The sequence below is a fragment of the Camelus ferus genome, chromosome 13 (genome assembly GCF_009834535.1).
Source record: "Camelus ferus isolate YT-003-E chromosome 13, BCGSAC_Cfer_1.0, whole genome shotgun sequence".
Classification (NCBI taxonomy): Eukaryota; Metazoa; Chordata; class Mammalia; order Artiodactyla; family Camelidae; genus Camelus; species Camelus ferus.
The window spans coordinates 32231853-32252655 of record NC_045708.1 but is presented as its reverse complement, the minus strand read 5'-3'; the positions used below and the strand labels follow the sequence as shown (position 1 = coordinate 32252655).

The following is a 20803-nucleotide window of genomic DNA, read 5'->3' as shown; positions in this document are numbered from 1 at the left end:
CTTGCTGATGGGTTTATGAAAGGATTTCAGTCTAAAATGAAACAGGAGGGTATGAAATGAAGAATCTCACATGCACCCCCTCCAAAGAATGGATCTTAAGAACTTAAAGACTGATTTCCCGTAATTGCCTAATTTACAGAAAACTGAGACTTACGACCTGTGAATATCCACCAAGAATTACTCCCCATCCTCAAGCCTATGAAAGTACTACTTTTGGACTCTGTCCAGACTTCCCCCTCTTTGTGCTCCTTGCCCATAAATACAACTCACCAAAACCCTCAGTGGACTTACCTGTACCTTGCTACAGCAGATCTTTTTCAAATTGCAACTCAATTTCTGGTAATTTGAGTTTACCTTGGTTTACCTCTATTTTGGTTGACAGGTTTGATGTGGGGGTTAAGGAGAAAGGGTAACATGGATGACTCCTGGTTTCTGGCTAGAGCAACTGGGTGGGTGGTGGACCATTTCCTGAAATAGGGGAGTGGGGTTATGAAGGAAACAGATTGGAAAGGTTAGGTCAAAAGTTTCACTTTGGCCATGTTGAGTCTGAGATATCTACAAGACTTCAAGTGAGCAGTTGGATATGCAAGTTAGGAGCTCAGAGAGAGAGATCCAGGCCAGAGATAGGGATTTGGCAGTCTTTTAAGTAGGTGTATTCAGAGTCCTGGAACTAAATTTGATCTCCTAGGGAGAGAGTCTAGATGGAGATGAGAAGAACCATAACTGAGCCAAAGGGCATGCCAGCATTTTGAGATAAGGCAGAGGAGGGGGAGCAAAGGAGATTAGAGTGGTTTGAAAGGATGAGGAAAACCAGAGAGTGGAAGCAGAGGAAAGAGTGAAGGAGGAAGTAACTCTGGAGAGCTGCAGAGAGGACAGGCAAGATGACTAGAAGCCTAAACCTGTTTTGTCCTCATTTCTCTACAGATGTATCATTCTTTGTTGAAGATGCTGCATAAGCCTAAGTTTTAGCCTTTGAGTTACTCATCCCTGAGCTTCTCCCATCTATATAGAAGATACACATGGTAATGAACTTCTTTTTTTCTCTTGTTAATCTGTCTTTTGTTACAGATTCCCAGCCGAGAACCTAGAAAGGTAGAAGAAATAAAGGTTTTTCCTCCCCTCCGATAACACACACAGACACATGCAAATATAAGTTAAAAAGAAAAGATGGCACAATGTTGAGATATATTGAACCGGGGTCTACATACTGGGAGGTTGTTGTACTAGTCCTTCAACCTTATGGTATGTTTGAAATTTTTCATCATAAAGTTGGGGAAATTACTAAATGAATCAGATAAGACAGTGAACTAATCTAGACTGATAGTGGTAGCTCCTTCCTCCAGACCCTAGAGATGCCTCAGAAATGAGATTTGCCAAAACTCACTGTAACCTAAATTCAGTCCAATCACTAGACTTAGGTTTTCTTCATTATTTTTTTCTGAACTACTTGCAAGTTGTGTTAAAAAAAATTAACTGAGTAAATGTGAAGATCTAATTGGTTTTATTAGGTGATTCATGAATGGGGCACCATCCCATCTAGCAACTAGAAAGGCGCTTGCTCTAAGGGCTTGTACAATATAATATCTCTTGTAGGAAGGAGGTGGGGCAAGGGAGCCATCAGCCAAAGAGAAGAAAGGATTATTTTTAGGCCAGGACATCTTTTTTTTGGGGGGGGGGGACCAGGAAAGATTTATTACACAGATTGCCTCTTTTTCCTCTGGGGAATGATGAGGGCCCACATGGCATATTACCTCATTGGTGCTGACCAGAAAATTCCAGATTGATTGATTAAGATTACATTTCTTCTTTTTTTTTAATTGAAGTACAGTCAGTTACAATGTGTCAGTTTCTGGTATACAGCACAATGTCCCAGTCATGCATATACATACATATATTCATTTTCATATTCTTTTTCATTAAAGGTTATTGTAAGATATTGAACATAGTTCCCTGTGCTATACAGAAGAAACTTTTTTAAAATCTATTTTTATATATAGTGGCTAACATTGGTAAATCTCAAACTCCCAAATTTATCCCTTCCCACCCCCTTTCCCTGATAACCGTAAGATTATTTACTATGTCAGTGAGTTTGTTTCTGTTTTGTAGATGAGTTCATAGTGTCCTTTTTTCCCTCTTTTTTTAGATTTCACATATGAGTGATATCATATGGTATTTTTGTTTCTCTTTCTGGCATACTTCACTTAGAATGATGATCTCTAGGTCTGTCCATGTTGCTGCAAATGGCATTATTTTTTTCTGTTTTATGGCCTGGATAGTATTCCATTGTATAAATATACAACTTCTTTATTCAGTCATCTGTTGATGGACATTTAGATTGCTTGCATGTCTTGGCTACTGTATATAGTGCTGCTAAGATTACATTTCTGGTGAAGGTGGAAACTGCAGTAGGCTAGGTATTAAATCTAGGATTGGTATCATGGGCTTTAACAAGTGATTCCATTTTGGGCCTGTGGTTTTTCTCTTTAACAGTTGCAAACATCTTGACTGTTTAGCTCAAAGTATTTCAGCATTAATCTTCCAAGAATAAGAACATTCTCCCACATAATTACAGTATTATGATAATACCTAAGTAAATTAGAAATAAATCCCTAAAACCTTTCATATCTAGAAATGAGATTTGTTTTAAAATAATCCAGTAATCCAATGGGCCAGTGGTGAGGGTGAAATGGGAAATAACCATGGCCATGAATTGATGATAGTGGGTTCAGGGTGATGGGAAACGGTGTCCTTGCATTCAACTTTTGTTTGCTTGAAATTTTCTGTTTAACAACAACAAATAAGAAGTGAAGTGAGACTGAGGATTTGAGAAACTAAAGTAAAAACAGAGAAATCTGTGAGGAGATAGAAGGTAGTTGGGGTCAGTTGTGGGGAGACTTTGACTACAGCCAGAGTGGAAGAGGGTCTGTTGCCTTGAGATAGAATGAGGCTAGATATTTCAGTTGTGCTCACCAGTGTCTCTGCCCTCCTCACTCCCACTCTCCAGGGCCCTGGGTGGATCATTACCTATCCCATTGCCTCACAAGGCTGTAAACCATCCCAGCACTCCAGCCTGAGTAGGTAGGGCTAGACCAATGGACCTTAAACATTACTTCCCCACCTCCTTCTTCATATGCCAGAGTCTGGGCTTCAGCATTCCCCTAAATTCACTGACACCCTTAAAGTAATAGGAACTCAAAAGGGAACATATTTGCAATAAAAGAAAAACAACAAGCTGAGAAACTAATATTATATGAAGCTGACTTAGCAGACCTGGTCAAGTTTAAAATAAGTATAATAAATATCCTCAAAAGATAAGGGAGGATATTGTTAACCTAAAGTAGGAACAAATAAGAAGAATCAGTTGGAGGAGGGGAAGGATAAATTAGGGATTTGGAATTAACAGATATACACTACTATATATAAAACAGATAAACAAGGACTTTCTGTATAGCACAGGGAACTACATTCAATAATTTGTAATAACCTATAATGGAAAAGAATCTGAAAAAGAATATTTATATGTGTATGTGTGTGTGTGTGTGAATCACTTTGCTGTACTCTTGAAACATTGTAAATCAACTATACTTCAACAGAAAAATTTTTTTAAAAAATTAAAAAAGAATAAGTTGGAAATACTGGCTATGAACAATTTAACAGTTGAAATCCATACATGGATTCAATAGCAGAATGGTTACAGCCAAAATGAAACAGTGAGCAATAAGACCAGAGCGAGCAGTCATCTAAGAGGCATCAGGAAGGGATAAAGAAAACAAGGAAGACTGAAAACAAATGAGCTAGTTTGTGACACACACTGTTGGTGGCTAATCCTACAACAATTCCCAGCCCCCTTTTTCCTTACTCATCTCCACATTGGAGGCTGAAAAACCTAAGCACTTGCTTTTCAAGATCCCCAAGCAATTGGAGCTGGCCATGTGACACAGTTCTGGCCAACGAGATATAAACAGGACTGTTCTGGGGGGATTCTGGGAGGATGTGTTGTTTTCTAATAGAAGGGAAATTGCATGAAGATCCTTTGCTTATAATATCTCCTTATTTTTTTCTTCCTTTGGACATGGATGTTTTCTCTGGAGCTATGACAGCTGTCTTGTGATCATGAGGTAGGTTGATAGACATCAGATCAATAAACTCCAACACACTCAGGACAGCCAGTAGGAAGGTAGGAAGAGCCCAAGTAGGTTCTTGGTGGCTTAACAGTTGAACTAATGCCAGCAAACACCTACATTCAGGCTCCTCGTTGTGGAAATACAAAACAAAACAAAGCAAAACAAAAACCCACTTGTTTATTCAAGCCACCTTTATTCATGTTTTCTTTAACTAGCAACTGAAAACATTCATAACTAAAATATTCCTAACTGATGCTTTGCCCTGTTCAATAATTTGGAAAAAGCTACAGAGTTGAGATTCAAAGAAATAAGAGAAAGGGGGTAAGGGAGTAATCAGTGAAAAAGGGATTTTAAAAAGAATTTTTAAAAGTTAGTTGTTTAAAAATCTTAATAAGCTAGACAAACCTGGTGAGAGTGATTTTTTAAATATGCAAATGAAAAAGATACAGAATGAAAAGGGGAAGTAGGAAATAAATACAGACAAAACATGGGTAAAAAATGTGTTCAAAATTTAATGGACAACTTTACATCAACAAGTTTAAAAGCTTAGATAAAATAGATAAAGTCTAAAAAGGTAAAATATCCAAACTGGCACAAGGAAAAAAAAAAACTTGAATAGACCAATAGGCAATAAAGAAATTGAAATTATAAGAAATCTTCCATCTCCAAAGCTCCAAGCTGAAGTGGTTATAGGTAAGTTTTGCAAAGCTTTCCAGAAGTAATTAACTCCTATCTTATACCAGTAGTTTCAGCCATTTGGGAGAACATAAAATTAGATGTATAGGTGACACCATATACCAGAATAAACTTCAAACCGACCAGGGATCTCAAATGTAAGAAAATGAAACTACAGGAAGTAGTAGTAGGAAACATGAGTGAGTTTTTCCTAATAATACGCATTGAAGAAAACCTTTTGAACTATGACTCAAAATCCAGAAGAAATAGAAGATTTATGATTTTGACTCCATTAAAAAAAACTTTTTGCTTGGCAAGATGAAAAACTGGGAGAAAATATTAGCAACTTACATGGCAGATAAAGAGCTCTTTAAAACTGAAGGAAACTTTTTCTTTCTCTGATGCATGGTTGAAAGGTGGCAATGCACGTTTCCAGAGGAAATTGAGGGGGTCGGGAAAGAGCAAAAACCCAGCAGAAAAATGGACAAAAGATGTAAACAGAAAAATGCACACACAAAGGATACAAAAATGGCCCTTAAACATATGAAAAAATACTCTACTTACAAAATAAAAAAGAGAAACGCAAGTTACAACTACACTGAAACACTATTTTTCAACATTTTTTGCTCAGGGGTCAGTAATTACCTCCTACCTAGGTTTATTTACTTACTCATTCATTTTAAGGGAGGCACTGGGGATTGAACCCAGGACCTCATGCATGCTAAGCACGTGCTCCACCACTGAGCTATATCCTCCCTGCTGTTTTTCACCATTTAGATGGGTAGAAATTTTAAAACTTGACAAAATCCTGTTGGCAAAGCTGTGGAGGACACCCTCATAGGTCACACATGTTGTGTAAAACCTGTGGAATTTGGCAATATTTAACAAAACTGCATATGAATTTACTCTTTGACCCAATAATCCACCCAAAGTACATACTCACAAATATGAAAAAAAAAAAATGCCCAAAACTACTAGTGCAGTATTATCTGTTATAGCAAAGTTCTGTAAACAACTTAAATTCCCACCTATAGGGACTGACTAGATCAATACAATGGAGAACTATGCAGCCACAAAAGAATGAGGAAGATCTATATAAACTGATATTGTGCTATTTCCAGAATATATTGTTAAGTGAAATAAGTAAAGTGTATGTTACTTTTGTTGAGGGAAATAAAATATATGCTGCTGCTGCTGATTTTTTTTGGCAAAAAGAAACACAGAAAGATTAAACCAGAAACTAATGAGCACAGGGTCGGGTCAGGGGATGGGGTGCAGAGGAAAAGGACAAAAGTAAGACTTCTCTGAGTTTATGTATTTTTATAGTTTTGATTTTTGAATCTCATAAATCTTTTACATGATTTAAAAGGTAAAACCAAATAAAAATATATCATGGCTAAAATAGGGCTTCACTCAGGAATGTAAAAATGATTAACACACAAAAATCTAGCAATTATAATTCACCATATTGGTGGGCTAAAGGGAAAAAATAATATGATTATCTCAATAGAATCAGAAAAGCACTTGATAGAAAGTTCAGCCCCTGTTTTTGATAAAAACTCAGGAAACTGGTGATAGAAAGAACTTCCTTAGCATAATACAGGCTACATGCCAAAAACTTACAGCAAACATCGTACTTAAAGACACATACTCTTTAAGATCAGAGAAAAGGATTGCCACTGTCCTCACTGCTGTTGAACCTGGAACTGAAATCAGTTTAGGGACGGCTAATTGCCTACCTGTAGTGTTTCCTCCATTTTTTGCCTGAGCATGGCCGCCAGCTGAAAGACTGCATTTCCCAGCCTCTCTTGGTGCTCGGTATGGCCATGTGACTAAGTTCAAGTTGAAGTAGAAGTGGAAATAGTACAAGTACATGTACATGAAAGTATCCTAAGCCTGTATAAAGTACTTCTGAGACTTCTCTTTAAAAAGGATGGAGCAGCAACTTTCTCCATCCCCCTTTCCCTTTCCTGCTGCCAGAATGTGGAGATGATGGCTGTAGCCCCAGCAACCATCCTTGTGTGAGAATGGAAGTGTTACTGGGCCCTTTCCAGATTCTTGGACAGCAATACCATAGAAATGAATATCGCTTCCACAAGACTCTTAGGCAAACAACGAAAGCTTTTTATTAAAAGAGCTTGTGCACAAAGGAAAAGGCGGAATAAAAGTGCCAATTCCTCAGGAGAAGGGGTGACTTGCTTTTATAACATAGGGAGGGTTTGTCTCATGATCACTGATAATTTCCAGAAATCCTCAAACTTCTTTGATCAGCAGCAGGTGGCTCCATGGTGGCCATCAGGAGTAGGGAGTGCTTCTGTGAGGGGAAAGAAATGTATGAGAATTTTCTGCAAGAAAGCACAGAAATAGATAAGGTTAAAACTTATAGTTGAGCTTCTTGTCTTGTGGCAAGTATTATACTTGTTAGTGTAACAGAGATAAAGTTAATCTTTTAAGCCTGTTTTTTGGTCTCTGGGACTCAGGCCCCCTTTGTTCTTTAGTGTGCAAGGACTGTTTTGCCCAAGGCCGTTCCCCAGTCCTTTTCCAAAATGGTTGTACGCTTGTCTTCCTATCTCAGAAGCAGAGGTTGGTGTTTAAGAAGTTCTCTGGAGGTGGAGGGGTTGGGGGAAGCCATGATTTGTAGCACTTGCTGATTTCCGTGGTGTAAATATTCCCACTGTGGCTGGTTTCAGGCTACTACCTTGAAGTAACTGAGGATGGAGGTGGGAAGAGATGCACCCATGAAGTAGCTGGCTCGGGCCATGCCCTGGTACCCCGGGGTGGTGGCCCTGCACTGGTATCTGTGTGCAGCCACAGTAGCATTCTGGGTCTTTGACTGCCATTGAGCTTCCATAATAACTGCATTTCCTTGCTCCTGGTTTCCTTCATGTGAAGGAAAGTAAACTTGCTTGTTAAAGGTGCTCTTTGGGGAGTCTTTGTCACTCACTGAGAAACTCAATACTAACACAAGGAATGAGACAAAACTCAGTATTTGCTGATGATGTGGTTCCCTATATAAAAAAGCCAAAAGAATCAACGCCAATATATAAATAAACTAAAAAAGAGTTCTGCAAGATTGCTCCAAATGAAATCAATATGCAAATTAGTATTCCTCGCTACCAATAATAACCAACTAGTAAACATAATAGCAAAAGTAAGATATAATAACAACAAAACTATAGAGTACTTAGAAACCAACCTAAAAAAGTGACCTTTATAGAGGAAAAAAAATTAAATTCTCTTAAGGACTTAAAGAGATCGAGCAAATGGAATAAAATACATATTGATGGATAGTAACATGGTAAAGATTTTATTTCTCTCTAAATATTTCCAACAATTGAATGCAATTTCCGTCCAAATTCCAGCAGAATCTTTTAAGGAACTTCATAAAGTTATTTTAATATTTACATGGAGAAATAAGATCCATGAATATCTGTGTAAATAGGAGAAAAAAGATTAAGAAAGCCACATTAATTAAAACAGGGTGACACTGGACAGGAAGATTCAACTTCAGGATAATGATTCCTTCTGGGGCCCGGGAGGCAGTTTCGAGAGGAGTGCTCAGGGAATAATGCTAAGAGAACAAGTCAAGTTCTGTTTCTTAATTGGATTAGGGATATTTAGCTATTTTTTTAAAAAATTACATTCCATATACTCTTAAAAAATTTTTTGGGGGGGTGGGGAGATAATTAGGTTTATTTATTTATTTATTTAAATGAAAATACTCGGGATTGAACCCAGGACCTCATGCATGCTAAGTATGCACTCTACCACTGAGCCATACCCTCCCCCCATATACTCTTTTATGTATGAAATACATAAATTTTAAAATAAAGAAATAAAAAGGTTTTTAAGACATGGCACTTTAACTCCAGGAAAAGAAAAGTTTTACATGGTAGGAAAGGTAATCATAGAACTCTACTTGGCTTGGCTCAAACAATATTGAAATACAATGACTTAGGGAAGAGAGGGTGTGAGGGAGAAAACATCCTCATCTGTCATGATGAGAAGCTTGAAAAACCCCAAATAGAGTTGCTTATGCTAAGCCCCACTTCATAGAGCGGAGGCTTAACTAGTTTCAGCTCTCCCAGAAATGGAATCTTAAATCACCAGCCAATCAGGAATCGCCTGATCAGTGCTGGTTAGGTAATCTGTCTGATTTTACCTTAAGTCTCTGAGTGTTAAAACACATCTTCTGGGCTGAATAATTATCATTCTAAGTACATGATCAGTCAAAACAAGGTAAGAATTTTCAACCCAAAAAGTAAAAATTTATTGGAAATGCATCTCCTAATGAGATGGACGCATTTTTATTTTTCAATTGGTTTACATAGAGTGAAACAGTTTGTTGCCAATTCTATTTCTATTTTTGTTTCTACAAATGAAAGAGCTGAGAAAGCTTAAAATAAATAAATAGATGGGAATTGGAGAGAGTTTTGCTTTTTTGGTTTTTCTGTTTTTGTTTTTGTTTTATGCCTCTTTGTTGGATGTCCCAGATGGTTTTTACATCCCTGGCACTGTGGTACGCTCAAATGATGGACTATTGTGCAGAAAATAAAATGGATGAACTAAAACTAGATTTACAGATACGAACACAAATTAATCTTGGAAATGTAATGTTGAATAAAAAAGGAATTACAGATGGATGGATAAGGTATGATATTTATATACATTTTAAAAACACATGACCGAGGGGAAGAGAGTATAGCTCAGTGGTAGAACACGTGCTTAGCATGCACAGGGTCCTGGGTTCAATCCTCAGTACCTCCATTAAAAAAAAATAGATAAGTAAACCTAATTATACCCCCTCCCCAGCAAAAAAAAAAAAAAAAAAAAAGACAAAACCAAAAAACACATGACTGATAACTGTCGGTGATTGGAGGACATACCAACTTCAGAATAGTGGGTATCACTGGACAGAGTGGGAGCAAATGGGACTGGGGGGACAAATGCTGGCTACAACTTTATATATAAGGCTTTTATTTTTGTTTTGTTTTTAACAAATGAACAACCATATTTTTATTTATTTACTTTTTAATAAGTTTAAATCCTTGAGGGGTACAGCACCACACAGAATCTAAGTCCAATGGCCTTAGCAGGAAGGCTGCTTCTGAATTTGGCGGGAACTATGCCACTCTTTCCGTGGGCACGAATTACCTTTCCCCAGATTACTCTCCTCTTGTTTGGTTTACCACCAGAAGTCACTGTGTTGTTCTTTGCTTTGTTTGCATAAACACATCTCTTGTCTGGGTAGAATTCAGTTTCATCACAAGCATAAATACCTCCGGTATTCAGAAGAGCTTTGTGCTTCCTCTGATTCCAGATACATTTACTATTTTAAAGTCCTATTCCCAGCAGGCCTCCATAGGCTCCAAAATGGAAGAAAGGGAGCTGTAGAAGGTTTTGCTTACTTTTTGAGCTTAACTAAAGCACATCTCAAGAAATGTTCATATCTATTAAGTCTGAGTATCAGATGTGTTTTTGTCCTCTAGACTTTTCTGTGGAGTTAGAAATAGTTCATGATGAACTTTGAAAATAATAAGGAATGGGAAGTGAGGAAGTAGAGATAAGGAGAAAACTAAGAATTCTTTTACTATAGGAGTTGTTTCACTTATAAAAAATATATCCTGAAGTCTCTGTTGTTTGAATCAATTTCAAGGTTTGAGAAGCCTTGTTTATACAATTACAAAAGTCATTTTGAAAAGTTTAGTATGAAAATTAATTCCAAATTGTACCGGTTGGCCCACAAACCTAGAGGTGACGCTCAGTGGAAACTAATTGTTTAGAACAAAAGTTTCATTTGTTCCCTTGCGGTTGTAGGAAAGTTTGTTTTTAATAAGGAGATCTCTGTGAGAATATTTTTCCTGAAACAAAAATACGAAGTGAAGTTTTTTCTTTGTTGTGGTTGATCACCATATTCCATAAGGAGCCCGCGGCTGCAGGGTGGTGTAGGTCTAGAGAGTTCTTCCCCTGTCTCCCCTCCCTTTCCTTCCTCCCACTCTCTCCCTTTCTTTTTCACTTGGGAGACAATGGAGGCTACTTGGTCTGCAGGGATGAAGGGGCACTGAGCGGCACCCGGGCAGTGGAGGGATGGCCTTTGATGGGAGGAGGGCAGAGGAAGGGGCAGATGCTAGGGGGCTGTGAGGTTGGGAGGTGGGAAGATAAGGAAATGGCTTCTGCTTTCTCAGCGAAATCTATTGTGACGTTATCTGCTGAGAGTGAGAGTTGGGGAGGAGTGGGATGGTTTCGGTGAGAGAAGAAGGTACAAAGTGGGTGCCCCCAGAGTGGGCAGCAGAGCCCGCAAGAGCCGATCAAGTGATAGCGGGGCCTTAGTCATAAGGTTTGGTCAGATGTCTGTTTTTTCCAGCAGTTCAGCTGCTACAGGGCAGATGCTGAAAAGGGAGAGGAAGATGGAGGGCAAGAGAGAAACTGCCGAGGAGTGACAGAGTAGAGGATAGGTTGCCCCACAGTCCTCACTGTGGGGGAGTTACTACCGCACCATCTCCCGCGTCTTTCTCCCACCATCACGGAGTCGGAGCCCGGGTCCTTCCTTTTACCTAACTGGACCCCCATCCTCCTCCCCTCCCACTCCCCAGCCCCCTTCATCTGTACTTTAATTCCTCTCTCCTGGATACCTGTATGGTTGCTCTCTCCACCTGTAATGGCTTCTACCAGTGGTGTTTAAGCATGTTTGACACTCTCCTAATTTTAACTCTCCTAATTTTAACAAAGGGGGCAGAGGGAGGCTGCGTTTACTCCCACAGCCCTTCCAGCTACAATGTCTCCTTATTTGGCTTTTTCAGGACCAAACGTCTGGAAATAGTTGCCTGCAGTCTTTACCTCCCACCTCCCTCCCAGTTCCCTGCAATTGGGCTTCCATCACCCCCTACTCGTTGGAAATGGCTCAGGCCGAGGTCACCAGCAACTGCCCTGTTGTTGAATCCAATGGACTTTGCAGTTCCCACCTCACTTGATCACTCATTTGACAGAACTGACTGCTCCCTTCTGGAAACTTCTTTTCTGCCCTTGATATCTGTGCTGTCCACACTGCTGTCTGACCTTCCTAATTTCACTGCTCCTTCTGCCGTGCCCCTCCCTAAGGCCACTGTTCTCTAGGGACCTATCCTAGATGTCTTTTCTCTCCTCACTGTGTGCTCTTTCTTCTTGGCAAGCCAGGGCATCTCTTGCTCCAGGCCACCATTTATTTCTCTCTGGCTTTGCTGCTCAGAGTCCTAAATCATCTCCCAAACTTCCTGTTGGGCATACAGTCTCCATACTTTAGCAAGAATGGCTGTCCAGTGGCTTTCAGCTTAGTGCGCATAAGAATCACCCGGAGGCTCATTAAAACTAAACTCAGACACCTGGGTCCTACTGGGAGTTTCTGAATGGAGCCTAATTATTTGCATTTCTAAGCAGTACATGGGTAGATTAGGTGTGTTTTCTAGGGTACCATAACAAAGTACCACAAATGGGGTGACTTAAGTTTATTGCCTCACAGCTCTGGAGGCCTCATTTTAACTAATTACATCTGCAATGACTTTATTTCCAAATGAAGTCTCATTCTAAGGTATTGGGGAGGAGTTAGCACTTCAGCATATGATTTTGGAGGAGAAGGGGACACCATTCAACTCATAATACCAATAACAGCACGTAATGCTAATGTTGCTTCAAAACACTAATCTGATCATATTATTCTCCTTTAAAGCTTTTCAGTGGCCCCGCATTGCTCTCAAGGTAAATCTAAGGTCTTAGTTTGGCCCTGAAGACCCATCAAAATCTGGTCACTACTACTTAGCCACTTGCCCTTTCACCACTCAGACTGACACTGTTCCTCTCTGCCTGGAACACCGTCATCACCCTTCTTCTATGAATCCTTTAATGCTCTGCCTACATGTCACTGAACATTCGGATCAGTGCTCAACACACATACCTGTCTCCTAGGGCCTAGCACAGGGTTTTTGACACAGTGTTCAATATATTTTGTTGAATGAGTGTACAAAGACAAGTATGTTCAAGCCTTTTTTAAAAAAATTCAATTTACAATTTTTAGTTCAAGAGAAATTTTAATTTGGAATCCCAATTATAAAATAAAATCATATGAAACATAAGCAGCAAGGTTATACTGTATAGCACAATGGGAATTACAGTCATTATCTTGTAATAACCTATACGGAGTATAATCTGCAAAAATACTGAATCACTCTGCCATACACCTGAAATTAACATAATATTGTAAATAAAATATATTACATAAAACAAAATCACACTTTCTAGTTGGCCTGCTGTCTATATTCCTGCCAGTCTGGCTTTTGCTCCTTCCCCTGGTGGTGGCTCTAGGCTTAGCAGGAAAACTAAGGAACCTTTTAAGGTATTTCCGAAACCGGAGGTGGAGGACGCCTTTATTTACATACCCACAAGGCATTGCACACAGGATTGTTCTTACTTTAAAACAGCTAGATTCTTCTTTTTATTTTGACTCCCCCCCCCCCGATAATGAGAATATTTTCAGAGAATTGTCAGCAATAAAGGCAGAACTCACTAGCTCTTTGGGATAAATAGTTACCATTGCTGTTCTAGGAGTGACAGTTATCCGAGAACTATGTGAGCCATTAGGGTAGCATACTCTGGTTTCTCTTCAGATCGTATAAATCTTTCGCCTTTTACTAAAGATTTCCGTGGAGAGGAACAATTCTGAGTTTTTACCCAATTTTTTGAGGCCTTGCTTTTAGCAAGGCTACTAAAGATGTTGAAAAAAAAAATAGATTAAATACTATACTGAGTTCATGTTATCTTGTTTAGACTGTCTGCAGGAGGCTTTTTAACTCCAGGTTGTTTTAACAGAATACGCTACTAGACTTACCAACTTACTGTTTTGTTATTTTTTCCTCTTGTTTTTGTTTTTGTCATTGTGTAGTTTGTGCTGGTTTATTCTTTTGTGTGTTATCTAAAGTGAGTTAAGAGATCTTTAGAGTGAGCTTGGGTGTCCTTTTTGTTCTGTTTTCAGAAATTTAAGTAAGTGTGTGAGATACTTGCATTTGGAGGGTTACAGTGGGTGGCACAGTGGAGGAAGGATGGACCTGCACTCCCCTCAAGGAGATAGGAGCCAGTTCAGGGAAGGGCGCCATTGGCCTCTTACTCTCAGGAACCAAGCCGTTATTAGGAATTCAAGTACATTCACAGAGGAGGTGGATACACTTTGTCCCCAGGGCTTCGATTTTTATGCTCACACGTTGGGGACCACCAAGCATAAAATCCTGAACTGCCTCCTGTGCTTGGCAACAACAGATGTTTGCTACCTGTGGACTATCCCGTTAACCTGTTTTTGTTTTTAGGTCTTGAATTAAACTTTTAAAGTTCAGACTTGGGCATATATATCTGTTCACAGACATTTTTCAAGGCAGTACCTGAGCAGTTCAGGAAAGGCCCATCTCTCTGGGGCTCTGGTTCTCCATGCACTCGGGTAACTTGGCTTTTTAAAAAAACTTTTAAAAATCGAAGTATAGTTGGCTGCTTTTTGTATCACACATTTATATACATATTTTCTTTATGAGGTAATTTAGCCTGAAAACTAGAACTGTTAAAAATAGGTTGTATCTGTGATTTCCAACTTTTATGTTATATTAAGACAGCAACCAATTGTTATAAATTTGAACTTTAAAAATAAACTTATACTACATAACAATCAAGAGCAGTATGCAAACCTTAACTGGATACTAATCAAAACCCAAAAACATACCAAAAAAAGGAAGACAGGAAGAAAACAGAAGGTATGTTTTTGATACCTTTGTGGAATTTTTAATATGTATTCTCTTTGAGATATCATTGAATTAATAATTGTATTTTATTTCTGCTGTAACAAATTACTACCCATTTAGTGACTTGAAACAACATAGATTTATTCTTCTCACAGTTCTGGAGGTCAGAAGTCTAAAATCAAGGCTGCATTCTTTCTAAAGGCTTCAGGGTGGGGGAATCTGTTTCCTTGCCTTTTTCAGCTTCCAAAAAGACGACTTTATTCCTTGGCTCATGAGCCCTTGCCTGCATCACTCCAACCCTCTTGCTTCTGTCTTGTCATCTCGTTATCTCCTGTTGCTAACTCTGGATCCTCCTATCTCCCTCTTATAAGGACCCTTGTGATTACCTCGGGCCCACCTAGATAATCCAGGAGAATCTCCCCATCCCAAGATCCTTAACCACACCTGCAAAATCCCTTTTACCTTGTGAGGTAACATATATATTGGTTCCTGGGATTAGGATGTGGACATATTTGGAGGCCAATTACTCAGACTACCACAATCATGATATCATAAATATGTGGGAGAATGTCCTTATTTTTAGTAAAAAGATAATATGAAGTATTTAGAAGTGAAATGTCATGATATCTGAAACTTTCAAATAGCTCAGTAAACAGCAAATGTGTCAAAGGGTATAGGTATATAGATATTCATTGTATTATTTCAACTCTTCTGTAGCTTTGAACTTTTGAAAATAAAAAGTTGGAGGAAAATAAATATATGTTAAATTCTATGTAATGTGTATTTGTTTTAGATATTTGTATTATACTTAAGATTTCATTTTAAAAGCTCCACTGTTGTTAAACTTTGATCATCTTAGATCAGTGGTTTCCAGATTTTTGGATTTTTCAATTAAATTTTCCAAAAAATTTCTAAGGTACTGTTTTTTAAAAAATTGTAATTCTACAAAAAGAGAAGCCATTTCAAGACTAAAAACAGTAAGAATTACTTGACACCAAAGGACAGGACACTTATTTAGAATAGGAAATCCATTTAGTTTTATGGAAAACATGCCAATATTTTGTTAACTTTTCTCTCCTCCCTCTGCCACACTAGAGGAAAGCTGAGGCTTAAAATCCCAGTTTGGGCTGCCTTTGACCATCAGTATCAGGGCTGGTGATGCCCTCTTGTGGCAGTCTGGAGAATTACTGCCATCTGACTTCTTTTTTTCCCACTTGAAGGGACAATTCCCTCACAATAATTCATTCATTCCTGTGTGCCAGACCTTGTGTTTGGGCTATATCAGTAATGAACACAAATATCCCTCCCCAGAGCTTACATTCTTGTGGAGAAACAGACAATAAATAAATAACACATAAATAAGTGCTATGGAAAAAACAGCAGTGTGGGGGGACTGTGTGTGTGTGTGGGGGGGGGGTGTCAGAGTACAGGAAATAGTAGTGTGGGTTGTGACTTAAAAAAGAGTAACCCTTATTGAAAGGTGACTTTTGTGTGAAGCGCTGAAAGGAGGTGAGGGGGTTAGCCATGCAGATATCTGGGCTGAGAGCTTCTAGGAACACAACCTCTCTCACTGTTCAGCAAAAGGTCTGTTCAAAAGCCCTAAAGCAAGAGCTTGTTTGTCAATTTCAAGAAACACACAGCCAATGTGTCTGGAGCCCAGTGAAGGATAGACAGAGAAGTAGGAGAGCATTCTGAAGTCATGGGAGACTAGATCACCTAGGGCCCTGGGGGCTGTAATAGTAAGAGCTTGAGCTTTACTCTCAGTGAAATGGAGAACCCTGCAAGGTTCTGAGCAGAGTGACAGAATCTGAAGTTTACAAGAACCATTCTGGCTGCTGTAGTGAAAGCAGAAAGCAGAGTCACCTAGAGGAGAGATGATGCTGGTTCAGATGAGAGTATTAGCAAAGGAGGAAGTGAGATATGGTTGGATTCCGGATATATTTGGAAGGTAGACTCAACAGACAGAATGGATCCAGATGTTAAAGAGAGACATCAAGGAGAACTCCACTATTTTATTCTGAGTGGTAGGAAGGATGAGTTGTAATCAGTTGAGTTGGGGATGATGGCACGGGACCCTCAGTTCAGTTTTGGACACAGATGAAATAAAAATCCATATTCTAAGGCAAGTCAAGGAAAATGTGAACATAAAAAATTTCCTCTGCCCTTTGACCTCCTCTCTCCCCTCTCCTGTGCACTGTGTATCTGCATTATGCGTCATCCAAACTTCCCCATAGGCAAATTCCTGCTCAACCTTGAAGAGCAGTATTCTTCTAGCATTAGCAAGATTAACTCTTTAGGAGATAACCTTCCTTCTTAATCTTGTAAGTGGCCACGACTAGTAACTGCTTTGTACCTGTAGATATGGATTGTGTGAATGTCACTGTGTATGTCATTTAATGTACAGCCTCCGTCTCAAAAACTTATATAACTTTGCTCTGACTACTTTCTGAAAGGCTGTTCCTAGGTTATAATCCTCAATTTGGCTCGAATAAAATCTTCCATTTTTTTCTTAGACTGACTAATTTATTCATTGGAAACACAATAAAGTAAAAATGTTTAGTCGGAAATAGAAATGTGGGAGGCATTGCAGATCCGTGGTACTTAAGGCTCTGAGACAGGATGAGATCACTAGGGTGTAAAGGTAGAGAGGAGGCTCAAGGTCAGAGTCCTTCCTCTTTCCAACTTTAAAAAAGCTGGGTTGAAGAGAAGGAATCAGGAAGAAGGAGTGAGAGGAAGCAACCAAGAAGTCGGAGAAAAAACAGGCAGGTTCCATGTCCTGGAGGGGAGAGGGCAGGAGCCAGCAGGGAGCTGAGGTGAGACCCTCTCCTCAGGCTACGCTCTTGAATCCTCCAGGATGTTGGTGGCCCTTCCCTTCAGATCAGCTTTTTCCCTTGGTGAGCAGAGGCCCCCCCAGCGCATCATCATAGGTCTCATTCCATCTTCCTCTGACCTCCACACATAGACACCAGATAGACAGTAAGACTGTTTATTGAACCCTTCACAGTCAGCTCTCCCTCTTCCCCACTGGCCTGGGGAACCCCTAGCCTCCCACCAAGGGCCAAGAAGAGTCGCGCTGAGCTTGGCCCCAGGCTCCTTCCTTCTGCCAGACTCCCCTGCCACACAGCCTTGGCTTCCCGGCTTGCCTCAGAGGCTCTGTTACTCCTTGCCTTCCACATCCTCCTTCTGGAAGTGTGTGTTGTAGGCCACCGGATCCTGATTACCATGGCCAAAGTAAAAGCTCACGTTGCTCTGGGAGAGGTCACTGAGGTACAGGGCTGAGGGCAGGGAGAGAGATGGGCCTGAGTCTGGGTGCCCACCGCACCTCCGCTCCAGGCTCCCTCACTCCCCCCTCACCTTTGGTGACATTGACTTTGTTGGCCGCCAAGATGTCCGCCTGAATGCTATCTATTTTCATATACAGGTCCCCGGCGTTGCTCTGAGGACAGGAGCAAGGGGAACCCGGCTGGATGTGGGCAGAGGGAGGTTGTAGGCTGGGATCGGGCTCTCAGCCTGACTGGAAGGGCAGGAAAGACGCCAGGTGGAGAGGCCCCAGTCTGGGTAGTTTTTTGCCGGTGGCCGCCGGGGGGGGGGGGGGGATACCAGGGGCGGGGGGGGGCGCAGGGGCACCGTTCTATCCCGGCCCGCAGCTCAGAAGGACCTGGCGGGGCGGGAGCACTCACGAAGAAGAGCTTGTAGAGTTCCTCCCCCATGGACTTGCGCACGTGCTCCTCCACCACCGGGAACAGCTGTACGAAGTACTGCGGCGAATTGGCGGGAGCGTGACTGCTGTGCCCTCGCGCGGTGCCCGCCGCTCCGCCCGCCGCCCGCCGCCCCGCGCACCTTCAGCGTGAGGCTGGCCTGCCGCTGGCTGTTGCTGTGGTCCGTGTTGCCCATGGCGGCCAGCAGGCTGTGCACCACGCGCAGGTGCAGCATCTCCTCCGCGAGGCTCGTGTTGCGGTGCGCCAGGATCCTGCGTGGGGAGGGAGCGAGGGGTTGGGCTGCGGAGACCCCGTGGGACCCTCTGGCGTCCGAAGGACACCCGGGACCCGCGGGCTTGCCGTCTCCGCCCACTCCCCGCTGCCCGCTTACCCTATGGCCTTGGCTGCCGCGGCCTGCTGCAGGAACACGGGCAGGTGGGCCGTGAGCTGAAGGACCGACGAGTCTGGCGGAGGGAGCGGCGGTCGTGAAGCGCGAGGCCCCCTCCCCTCCCCTCCCACGCCTTCCCGCCCAGGGCTCACCTCCAATCCCGGCGGATCCCTACCGTTGAGGATCTTGGGCTGCAGTTTGCTGGTCTCCTTGAAGGACGGTATCAGCAGCGCCACGAGGCCCTTGAGCAGCGCCGGGCACACGTCGTAGTTGACCAGGTCCTTGATCAGCTCGATGGCTGGGGAGGGCAGAGAGCGCAAGGAAGCTAAGAGCCCATTGAACCAAGTGCTTCCGTTTATCCCCGTCCTCTTCCTCGACCTTTCTTAGCACCTCTTACTGTGCCAGGCGTGAGGGGAGCTGGGCTGGTGGCACCTCAGCCCTGCCCTCCTGGAGCTTGTGGTTAAACGGGAGGGCCATAACTATTACTTCCTAGTTAGGGACCCATTTGTATTTTTACACACAAGAAACCTCTTTGAAAAAATCAAACATTTAGCTCTACATAAGGCCTCAAAAAAATTCACTACCAATTTTCAAGTGTTTCTTCTCCATGGAAACTTTTGCTAAAATATAAAAGATTTCAACAAATTGGATAGAAACTCAGATGTGCAGTCCTTCTGTGCCCATCTTCCCAGATACTGGTGGATCTCCCAACACTTGCAATTCAGTGTAGCAAACAGTGTGTTCAGAACAACATTTACCCCGGTGTAAAGAGAAAGGAACCACAGAGAGGCAGAGCTAGAAGGGGGCAGGATCAGATAGTAAGGAGATGGTACAGCGGGATAAATGTTGTTCTAAACACACTGCTACACTGAAGGCAGAACTTAGAAACCAGTTGTTCCCCAGCTGGAGAGTCAAGGCCTCCCATCTACACTCACTCCGAGGGAAGATGTTTCCCTGACTAGATCATCTGCATACCAGAATGCAAAGTAGATTACATTAGAAATATTAACAGTATTACCTGTTCGAACAACGAAAATGAACCTTTTATTTTCATGTCAGGTGATTTTCCCCAGTAAGAACATGTTTAGGGGTATTTCTCTATAATGGAAGGAAAGTTTTTGTCGGTAGTTACAAAGGCATTGCAAGTGTTGGGAGATCCACCAGTATCTGGGAAGATAGGCACAGAAGGACTGCACATCTGAGTTTCTATCCAATTTGTTGAAATCTTTTATATTTTAGCAAAAGTTTCCATGGAGAAGAAACACTTGAAAATTGGTAGTGAATTTTTTGAGGCCTTATGTAGAGCTAAATGTTTGATTTTTTCAAAGAGGTTTCTTGTGTGTAAAAATACAAATGGGTCCCTAACTAGGAAGTAATAGTTATGGCCAACTTATATTTTTTTGAAAGGGTTCTTGTTAAGTGTAATGTAAGCTATAGACTTTTTTTTTTTTTTTTTTTTTTTTTTAGGTGTTTCTCATCAAATTGGGGAAGTTCAGTTGGTCATTTTTCCTCCTACCCTGCCCCGGGTACTTTACCACCGCAAAGCTAGGAAAGCCTGCATGGCACATTGGTCCATCCTCTAGGTCTCCCAGAGTTGGATGACACCTTAAGAGAGGTTGTTTTGGATCTGCTCCCAGTCAGAGGCGTGGCTGGGGACAGGATACTGGGGCAGCTAACCTTTTTACTGATGCACTAAGCGAAGTCTCGAAGGCTCGAAGGCTCGTGGGCATCCCTGCAGGGCGCTGCACTCAACACTTCACTTCAGTTTAAAACTGCATGTTTCCCTGTTTCCTGGGGTAAATGTACATTCTTCCAAAAATCCCTTTCACAGATTTTCTGGCAGAGGGGCCGTAGCACAGGAATAGACAGCAGCAGCCTTGGACAGTTGCAGTCAGTTAAGGAAAGAGTGGCAAACATAGCCAAGTGTACTCTGGTTTCTCTTCAGATCACACGTCTTTTGCCTTTTACATTTCATGGAGAGGAATATGTGTGAGGTTACCTTATTTCTCATCTAAAAGGGAAAGTTTCCAGTGTTTCATCTATTAGATATGGCGTTTGCTATAGTTTTTTTTATAGCTAGCTCTTATCAGATTGAGATTCAATTTTTCAAACTTTTTTCCTATTAAGATAATATATGTGCATTCCTAGATGGCACATTTTTCTTTT

The 20803-nt window shown here is 41.3% G+C and overlaps 1 protein-coding gene and 1 non-coding gene across 12 annotated transcripts in view; one reads left to right on the top strand and one right to left on the bottom strand.

The window, feature by feature from the left end:
* Nucleotides 1-13238: 13238 nt before the first annotated feature.
* Nucleotides 13239-20803, bottom strand: part of ARMH1 (armadillo like helical domain containing 1) — a 47500-nt gene continuing 39935 nt past the window's right edge. For 7 of the 11 annotated variants that reach the window (XM_032494108.1, XM_032494115.1, XM_032494109.1 and 4 more), the window contains 6 exons: nucleotides 18813-18935; nucleotides 18641-18713; nucleotides 18392-18521; nucleotides 18232-18309; nucleotides 17906-18014; nucleotides 13239-17826 (listed from right to left, as the gene is read on the bottom strand). In XM_032494108.1, the coding sequence (XP_032349999.1) occupies nucleotides 17708-17826; nucleotides 17906-18014; nucleotides 18232-18309; nucleotides 18392-18521; nucleotides 18641-18713; nucleotides 18813-18935 (632 nt within the window). In that variant the 3' untranslated portion in view covers nucleotides 13239-17707. Of the gene's footprint in view, nucleotides 17827-17905; nucleotides 18066-18231; nucleotides 18310-18391; nucleotides 18522-18640; nucleotides 18714-18812; nucleotides 18936-20803 lie in introns of all 11 variants that reach the window. The other 4 variants (XM_032494113.1, XM_032494114.1, XR_004324983.1 and 1 more) reach the window with 3 other exon arrangements.
* LOC116668364 lies at nucleotides 13416-13532 on the top strand. The gene has a single exon (XR_004325534.1). It is a non-coding gene; the product is annotated as a U5 spliceosomal RNA (small nuclear RNA).